This window comes from Mytilus californianus, unplaced genomic scaffold (assembly GCF_021869535.1).
Source record: "Mytilus californianus isolate M0D057914Y unplaced genomic scaffold, xbMytCali1.0.p SCAF_7, whole genome shotgun sequence".
In the NCBI taxonomy this organism is placed as follows: domain Eukaryota; kingdom Metazoa; phylum Mollusca; class Bivalvia; order Mytilida; family Mytilidae; genus Mytilus; species Mytilus californianus.
Genome location: NW_026262723.1, coordinates 49,561,058 through 49,569,410, shown reverse-complemented (window position 1 = coordinate 49,569,410; position 8,353 = coordinate 49,561,058). Strand labels below are relative to the sequence as shown.

The 8,353-nt window shown below is 32.7% G+C and overlaps 1 protein-coding gene across 1 annotated transcript in view; it reads right to left on the bottom strand.

Moving 5' to 3' along the window:
- Nucleotides 1-811: 811 nt before the first annotated feature.
- Nucleotides 812-8,353, bottom strand: part of LOC127709706 (integrator complex subunit 10-like) — a 318,221-nt gene continuing 310,679 nt past the window's right edge. The window contains exon 17 of the mRNA XM_052215364.1: nucleotides 812-1,235. Within this exon, the coding sequence (XP_052071324.1) occupies nucleotides 1,076-1,235 (160 nt within the window). The 3' untranslated portion in view covers nucleotides 812-1,075. The remainder of the gene's footprint in view (nucleotides 1,236-8,353) is intronic.

The following is an 8,353-nucleotide window of genomic DNA, read 5'->3' as shown; positions in this document are numbered from 1 at the left end:
ATTTTGACTGGATTTGTTTTCAAACAACCTGTGTGATAACGAATCACTTTTTACGTAGGTGAACACATTTGGGTGTTTTTTAAAATACGGACAGGATTTGTCTCATGGGCAATCATACAACAATCTCCTTTTATACAATTTGAAGTCCTACTCCAAAGAGACAAACATTATTTTTTTTATTAGTTTTTATTGGTGTCAAACTATTTTTCAGTAACTGCGCTCTCAGAATGGTACTTTTTGTCTTTAGTGTTTTTGATAGTTGTTTGTTTTGCTTTGTATTGATCTGATGAGTCAAGCCCTTTTCATCTTATTTTTATAGTTTGTTCTTATGTTGATCTGATACACCTCTGTCACAAATAAGTGGGAAGGTTGAGCGACACAAGCATGTTTAACACAGCCACATTCTGTATGCTTCCCTCCCAAGTCAGGAGCATGTAATTTAGTTGTTGTTGTTGCTTGCAAATTTTGAGAAGAAATGCAATTCAATTGCAAGTTTTTTTTCATGTGAATTATTGTAATATAGGACTGTTTTTCCCTTAACTGAATTGTTTTTGTTTTATTCAAGTCATATACTAATACAAGGGGAGATAACTCATGATAATTCAATATTGTAAAGGATTGTTTAGTAAATTTTCATTTTTTTTCTGTTTTGTAGCAAGCAAGAGTCCCTTGACCCCAATTTTTCTGAAAGCACATTATTGGAGCTATCTTCTCATATTTCATTTCAAATTCTATCAGTTAGTATTTTTCATGTATAATCTTTACAAAACCTGTAGCTTGAAAAATAGCTCTGTGATATACATAAACTATGTTTTGACTTAGTATTGGAAAATAATGTCGTTTTTTATTTAGACCCCCATTTACCCTGACAACAATCATTGATTAAGTGTGGTTGTACTATCCAATATTTTTGCCAATGTCTAGTAAATGTCATCAGGCAGTGTAATAGCAAATCAGTAGTAGAAAGTTAAAATGGTGTGTTCAATTTAACTACAGAAGACTTTGTAGCAAGATCAATGTATTCAAAGAGGAGATAACTGAATTAGAAATGTTCTATTAGTAACTAATGTTTCTGTTATTTAGTCAAACTTTCGATTAACAATGGCTTTTCTTCAATTAAGAAAGTGTGTACAAGTTGGTAAACATTCTCCTCACATCTTTTCACTTGTTTTTCAATCGTCATTTTAAAATCTTCTTTCACTCCTTTGTTCACGCCTCTAGTTACTGTTCTTTGCCTGAAATAAAGTACACTTTCTTTTATAATTTTATGAAGGGAGATTTTAACATCCTGCTATTCCAATACGTACTGGGAAAAGGGGATGCACAGAAATTGAGAGTTCAAGATACTCAACTCTGTGTCCTTCCTATTGATTGGAAATTCCATTTCAGTCACATTAGTTTCTACATAAGATATCCTTGGTGGGCAGGTTGATATCATTAATTCTACATAAGCTGTCCATAGTAGGCAGGTCAAAAACATGAAATCTACATAAGCTGTCCACGTTTGCTGTTTCCATGGAAATGGTGACCATTTCCAAAATTACAAAGACAGTCGCCACATTGGCAAGTGCCATGTTACATATCTATAAACTTTTATTGGGTTTGATCTAATTTTCTTAAGAAAATGCAGCTTAAATGTATTTTCCCATAGGGTCAATGTTAAACTTTTGCCCTGTTTCCATGACAACGGTGGCCATTTTGGAATTTCTAAATACTGTCTGCACATCTAGGCATACAAGGTAACATTTGCATAAAGTTTCATCCCGGTAGGTCTTATAAAAAAAGATTTAGAATTTTTTTTTTTTACATTTTTGCTGTTTCCCTGGTAACGGTGGCCAATTTTGAACCATTCAGTCTTTGCGCTCAACCTAGGGCCTTCCAGCCCAGGTTTGTAAAACTTCTGTCGGGCATGTAAAAAATCATCTTCACAGGCCAATATAATCTAATTAAAATTTTCTTAAAATTCAGCTTTGGGCCTTTAGATTCAAAAGTCTATTGTGAAGATTGACCATTCCAATGTCAATGTAAAAATCTTTCATCAGATGTACTTCAAATTTTAGGCCAAAATAACCCTTATCGGACCTTCTCCTTTATGAAAAGCATCACGGATGTGCACATTTCAGCTGAAAGAAATTTGATATACTAGTATATGATAGTGTGTTAAGATATGTTTTGCACAGGTATATTTCCACCAACCTTTATATTTGCAAGAGAATCACCATTCTATAAAAGTGGCGACGTAAAAGATATGAACAACTAAAAACTTCCAATTTTATCAAAGACTTTTGAAAGTTTATTTATTCCCGAATTTACAAATATTTGATAGAATTTGATTTGATTTATAAGTACCAGTCTGGGTTTACAGTCTGAATGTAAAATTTGGGTAAAATCCTCATTTAGAGCAAAATATTCTGAAGCAATCATCAATCAACCAATCATAATAAGTGAGTATATCAATAACAAAAGAAAAATAACAAAAAATTTCAAGCAGAAGCTGAAACATGAAAATGAGGTCAATGTCAATGGACATATGAAGGAACTTCTTATCATGAGCCATCTGTGAGAGTGCTTACACTTACAAGATGAACATAAGAAAACACAGATGGATGGAAACCTAATACTTATATGTCCGCTCAACACATCACTCGGTGGACAAAAATAGTCATTACTTGTATAATGAGTCCACTGACTAGGTTGAGGCACAAATCCTATTGCTCATGCAATTACAAATCCTGTGACAAGGAAAAGAGAATCTGACTATGACAATTGGAACATATCATTGGTCCACTGTGACACAGATATTCGATAACCGTCAACCAACTCGTGATGGCGTCTGTAAAACTTGAAGGGATGACTTCAACTTTCCCACTTGAAAGTCCTTGATTCAATAGCTTCCTTGTAAGCAGTCCCACTCTATCAAGGAAATCATAATAGGAAATGCAAACTTTGCAATATCATATCAACTGGTAGATATATATTTCATATGCAGGTGTGCTGGGATGTTGCTACATAGAAATGGAAAGTTCACAGTTGGGAATAAAAATCATCCTTTTGTTATAAAGTTTTGTTCTGAACCCACCCTCCTTGTCAATTTCAAGATGTAGGTCAAGATGTGAGGCAGACTTAACTATATCAAGTTAATATTCAAGTCCAATGGGATAGATGTTTTCATAAAGATTGTCATTTAGGGCAAAATATTTTAAAAGGCTTTGACTGACAGTTTTTGCTATTTGACTTCTTTGTAAATCTTGTCATATTGAAAATTTTTGTGATGTAAAATTTCTCTCTATTATGGTTCTAAAAAAAAAGTCAACAAGAGTGCACACGCTGAAATGTATCGCCTTCTTTACTTATCATTGATATTATGTTGATAGTCCTAAATATAAAGCTTTATTACAACTGTCACATAAATTTAACATTAACCAAGAAAACTAAGCATTGACCAGTGAACCATGAAAATGAGGTCAAGGTCAGATGAACCATGCCAGGCAGGCATGTACAGCTAACAATTCTTCCATACAACAAATATAGTCGACCTATTACTTATAGTTTAAAAAAAACAGACCAAAACACAAAAACTTAATACTGAGCAATGAACTGTGAAAATGAGGTCAAGGTCAAATAAAACCTGCGCGACTGGCATATAGATCATAAAATATTTCCATACACCAAATATAGTTGACCTATTGCATATAGTATAAGAAAAACAGACCAAAACACAAAAACTTAACTATAACAACTGAACCATGAAAGTGAGGTCAAGGTCAGATGACACCTGCCAGTTGGACATGTACACCTTACAGTCCTTCCATACACCGAATATACTTAACCTATTGCTTATAGTATCTGAGATATGGACTTGACCACCAAAACTAAACCTTGTTCACTGATCCATGAAATGAGGTCGAGGTCAAGTGAAAACTGTCTGACGGGCATGAGGACCTTGCAAGGTACGCACATACCAAATATAGTTATCCTACTACTTATAATAAGAGAGAATTAAACTTTTTTTTCACGTAGTCACTGAACCATGAAAATGAGGTCAAAGACATAGGACATGTGACTGACGGAAACTTCGTAACATGAGGCATCCTTATACAAAGTATGAAGCATCCAGGTCTTCCGCCTTCTAAAATATAAAGCTTTTAAGAAGTTAGCTAACGCCGCCGCCGCCGGATCACTATCCCTATGTCGAGCTTTCTGCGACAAAAGTCGCAGGCTCGACAAAAATGAGAAAAAATAATGTAAAAATAGTCCTTACTCACATAAGGAGTTCGCTGACAATTTCAGCAAGTTTTGTCTTATTTGTGGTTCTTGTCTTGCTGATTATGTTTGCTATTTGAAGTTCTCTATAACTTTTATAGTTTTCAAAATAATAGGCATATCTGAATCAAAATTGGTAAAAATCCTGATTTAAGGGCACAATTTTGGTCAAACTGGAAATTACATAGATCTTGAGATTCTGAACATTTCTGTTGGATTAGATTTTCAAATAATACACAATATAAATATATAAATTTTTCATGTCAGGGACTGTTGTAGCCGACTATACGGTATGGGTTTTTCTCATTGTTGAAGGCCGTACGGTTGCCTATAATTACTTACATCCACTTCATTTGAACTTTAGTGGATAGTTGTCTCATTAGCAATCATACCACATCTTCTTATTTTTATATATCACAACAAAAACTTGCTATAGCACTATTGCATAATTGTTAGTTATATTACTGCAGATTTTTAGAATAAGCAATTTTTCAGTAATAGATTTATGTCAGTGGGTCACTAAATTTGCAAAATAACTTCTTTTTGATTGCAACTTAATGTTTATATTTTTTGAAACAGAAGAAATTACCTAGTAAAAAAATATCATTGTAGTTTCTCAGTAAACCTGGGGTCAATGGTTAAAGAGACCTGAAACTTAAGTCCTTTTTCATCTCCCAAAATTAACCTGTGAATTGTTGTTTGGTGGGCATATCTGTTACTCTGTGTTCAAGCACTGCTAAGTATAGCTTATTGATTTTAATTTACACAATAATATATGACATTGAAGATGCATGGTTGACAAAGGGTCATTTTCACATCAATAAACTTAATATGATGTTTTTATTCTATTGTCCAAAGATGGAGACTTAATTTTTTAGGCAAATTCTTATTTATTTCATTGAAAAAATATATTACCTCACAGTATTCAAATATACTATACTTATAATGCAACCTATTAAAATTATGGATCAATTACAGATAATTGTTGCACAGATTTTGCAAGAAAAACAGAAACCACTTGGATTCTTTACTCATACAGATTTTCTTTTTGGTCTTTTCTAAAAAAAAGAGTTATGTATTAATCCTTATACTTAATCATCTTTCAAACAAGATTTACAGATCATTTGTTTAATGCAATGTTAATCAAAAGATATATATATAGGTAAAGGCAAAATCTATCATCTGTATATAATTTTATTAAAGAAATCCCCATTTAGTATTTGTTAGTTTTCAATTTAACATGAAGACAGAGACTGACCTATATAGATCAAATTATATCAGATATTAATGAGGTCAAAGTGTGTGTATTGATTGGTCTGCCATGTTATGTATAAACTCAAGTTATTTCATTTGGTCAATTATGATTGGCATTAAGGAGGAGGAGTCTATATAGAATTCAAATTATTGTCCCACCCTTTGTGTTTACTTGTACCTTGATCATGACAGTTGTCAATCATACTGTTAATGTATCAATACACTTAAGTAAAAAGACAAAACTAAGCCAGTAATTGAAAAAAGTAATGTCTATTATTTTTGAAAAAATACTCTAAATTAAGATGTAACCAAATTTCTTTCCAGTTCACTTGTGCATATGTACACAGACATGAGAGCAATTGGGAACTTTATGTCAGTGTGTATAGATTTAGTAGCTAATCTGTCCACTTTCTGTTTAAAGGCCGGTGCCTTAAGAAAGAATTGGAACAAGTTCCAATCTTTCCAAAAACGAGAAACGAGAAACACTTATGAACCACACCAACAAACGACAACCACTGAACAACAGGCTCCTGAGTCCTGACTAAGGACTTGTATTTTACCCCTATATTCTATTTTTAGCCATAGCACCCATGTTGTTTGGCAGGTGGGATGATCAGATACATTCTATAAACTTAGGATGATTGTGGCCAAGTTTGGTTCTTATTAGTTTTGATGGAAAAGATGTTTGCAGAAATAAACTGATGAGGATGACGACAACAACAGATAACAGAAGCCAGGTGATGGCAATTTATCAAAGTGGCCCTTTGAGTCAGGTGAGCTAATACAATTTGTAAGGGGTTCCATTGTACCCTGTGTCTCACCTGCAATTGCTGCTGTCAGTTTAAAATTGTAATGTTGACTTAAAAACTGAGTCCATTTATCAGTAAAATACAAAATTAAAAAAAAAATTCAAACTTTTTCTTTAGTTGCTATTTCTTGAAGATTAGCTTCTGTCCAAGTTTCGTAACAATCCATGAAGGTTTACAAATTTATCATGTCAAAAAATTGAATCCCAGATTGCCTGTAAATGTGAACTGTAAAAAAACGTCCATCTATCAGAAAAATACTAAAAATGAAAAAAATATATTTTCAAAGGTTTGCTTCACACATTATCTCTTAATCATTAAAAAGCTTCTTCCAAAATTTCATAAAACTCTATGAAGGTTTGACAAAGTAATTGATGTATAACAAACTTTAACCCAAGACTGTATTTACTTGTAAACTGTAACAAAACTAAGTACATTTATCAGTAAAATACAGAATAAAGAGCCTGCGCCGTGAGCGCATGATACGCCTGTCGCATTTCAAAGAAAAGTTTCATAACTCCTTAAAGTCATATCAGAAATTTATAAAAAATTAGAGGGAGGTTATTCTAATAGATATAAACCAGTCACCAAAGTTTCATAAAACTATTCAAAGTACTTTTGAGTTATTGTCGGAAAACTGGAAAATCCCCCCTTTTTCATGAATAAAAATCCCATAACTCGGAAACGTAAAATCTAAAATTTTTAAAAATCAAAAGGGAGCTCACGTCAATAAATTTAAACATTCATTTAAGTTTACTGCAAATTGGTTTAAGCGTTTTTGAGTTATTGTCCGACATGTTGACGATGGACGGACGGTCGCACAGACAGACGGACAACAATATACCATAATACGTCCCGTAAACGGGCGTATAAAAATGAAAATAAATATTTTCAAAATTTTGCTCTGGATACTGTATTTTGGTCATAAACAAGCTTCTGTCCAAATTTCATGAATTTTTATGAAGGTTAGACAAAGTTATTGATGACTGAAAACCTTTAACCTCAGACTGAGTCTGAGTGTTAGCTGTAAAAAAAACTTAGCTGTAAAAAAAGTCCATTTATCAGAAAAATAAGGAAAAATAAAAATAAATATTTTCAAAATTTTGCTCTGGATACTGTCTTTTGTCATAAACAAGCTTCTGTTCAAATGTCATTAAATTCCATGTAGGTTTGACAAAGTTATTGATGTCTTAAAAAAACTTTAACCGCAGATTAAATCTAAATGTTAACTGTAAAAAAAAACTAAGTCCATTTATCAGAAAAATACGGAAAAATAAAAAATAAATATTTTCAAAATTTTACTCTGGATAGTGTCTTTTGGTGATAAACAAGCTTCTGTCCAAATTTCATGAAATTCCATGTAGGTTTGACAAAGTTATTGATGACTGATAAACTTAAACCTCTGATTAAATCTGAATGTTAACTGTAAACAAGAGTGCACACGCTGAAATGCCTCGCCTACTATACTGACCATTGATTTTATGTTGATAGTCCTACATAAAAAGTTTTACTACAAGTATCACATTAACATTTATGATCCAATAAAAATGAGGTAAAGGTCAAATAAACCAAGCCGGAAATACATGTACACCTTTAATACAATCATTCCATACACAGAATATAGATGACCTATTGCTTATAGTATAAAAGAAACAGACCACACCATGGAAATTCTATATTGACCAATTAACCATAAAAATGAAGTCAAGGTCAGATGAACCCTGCCAGACAGACATGTACACCTTAAAATCATTCCATGCATCAAATATAGTTGACCTATTGCTTATAGTATCTAAGAAACAAAGTTAACCAGGAAAACTGAACATTGACCAATGAACCATGAAAATGAGGTGAAGGTCCGACGATACCTGCCAGACAGACATATTCACCTTACAACCATTCCATACACCAAATATAATTGACCTATTGCTTAAAGTTTAAGAAAAACAGACCAAAACATAAAAGCTTAACTAAGCAATGAACCATGAAACTGAGGTCAAGGTCAAATAAAACCTGCCAGACTGACATTT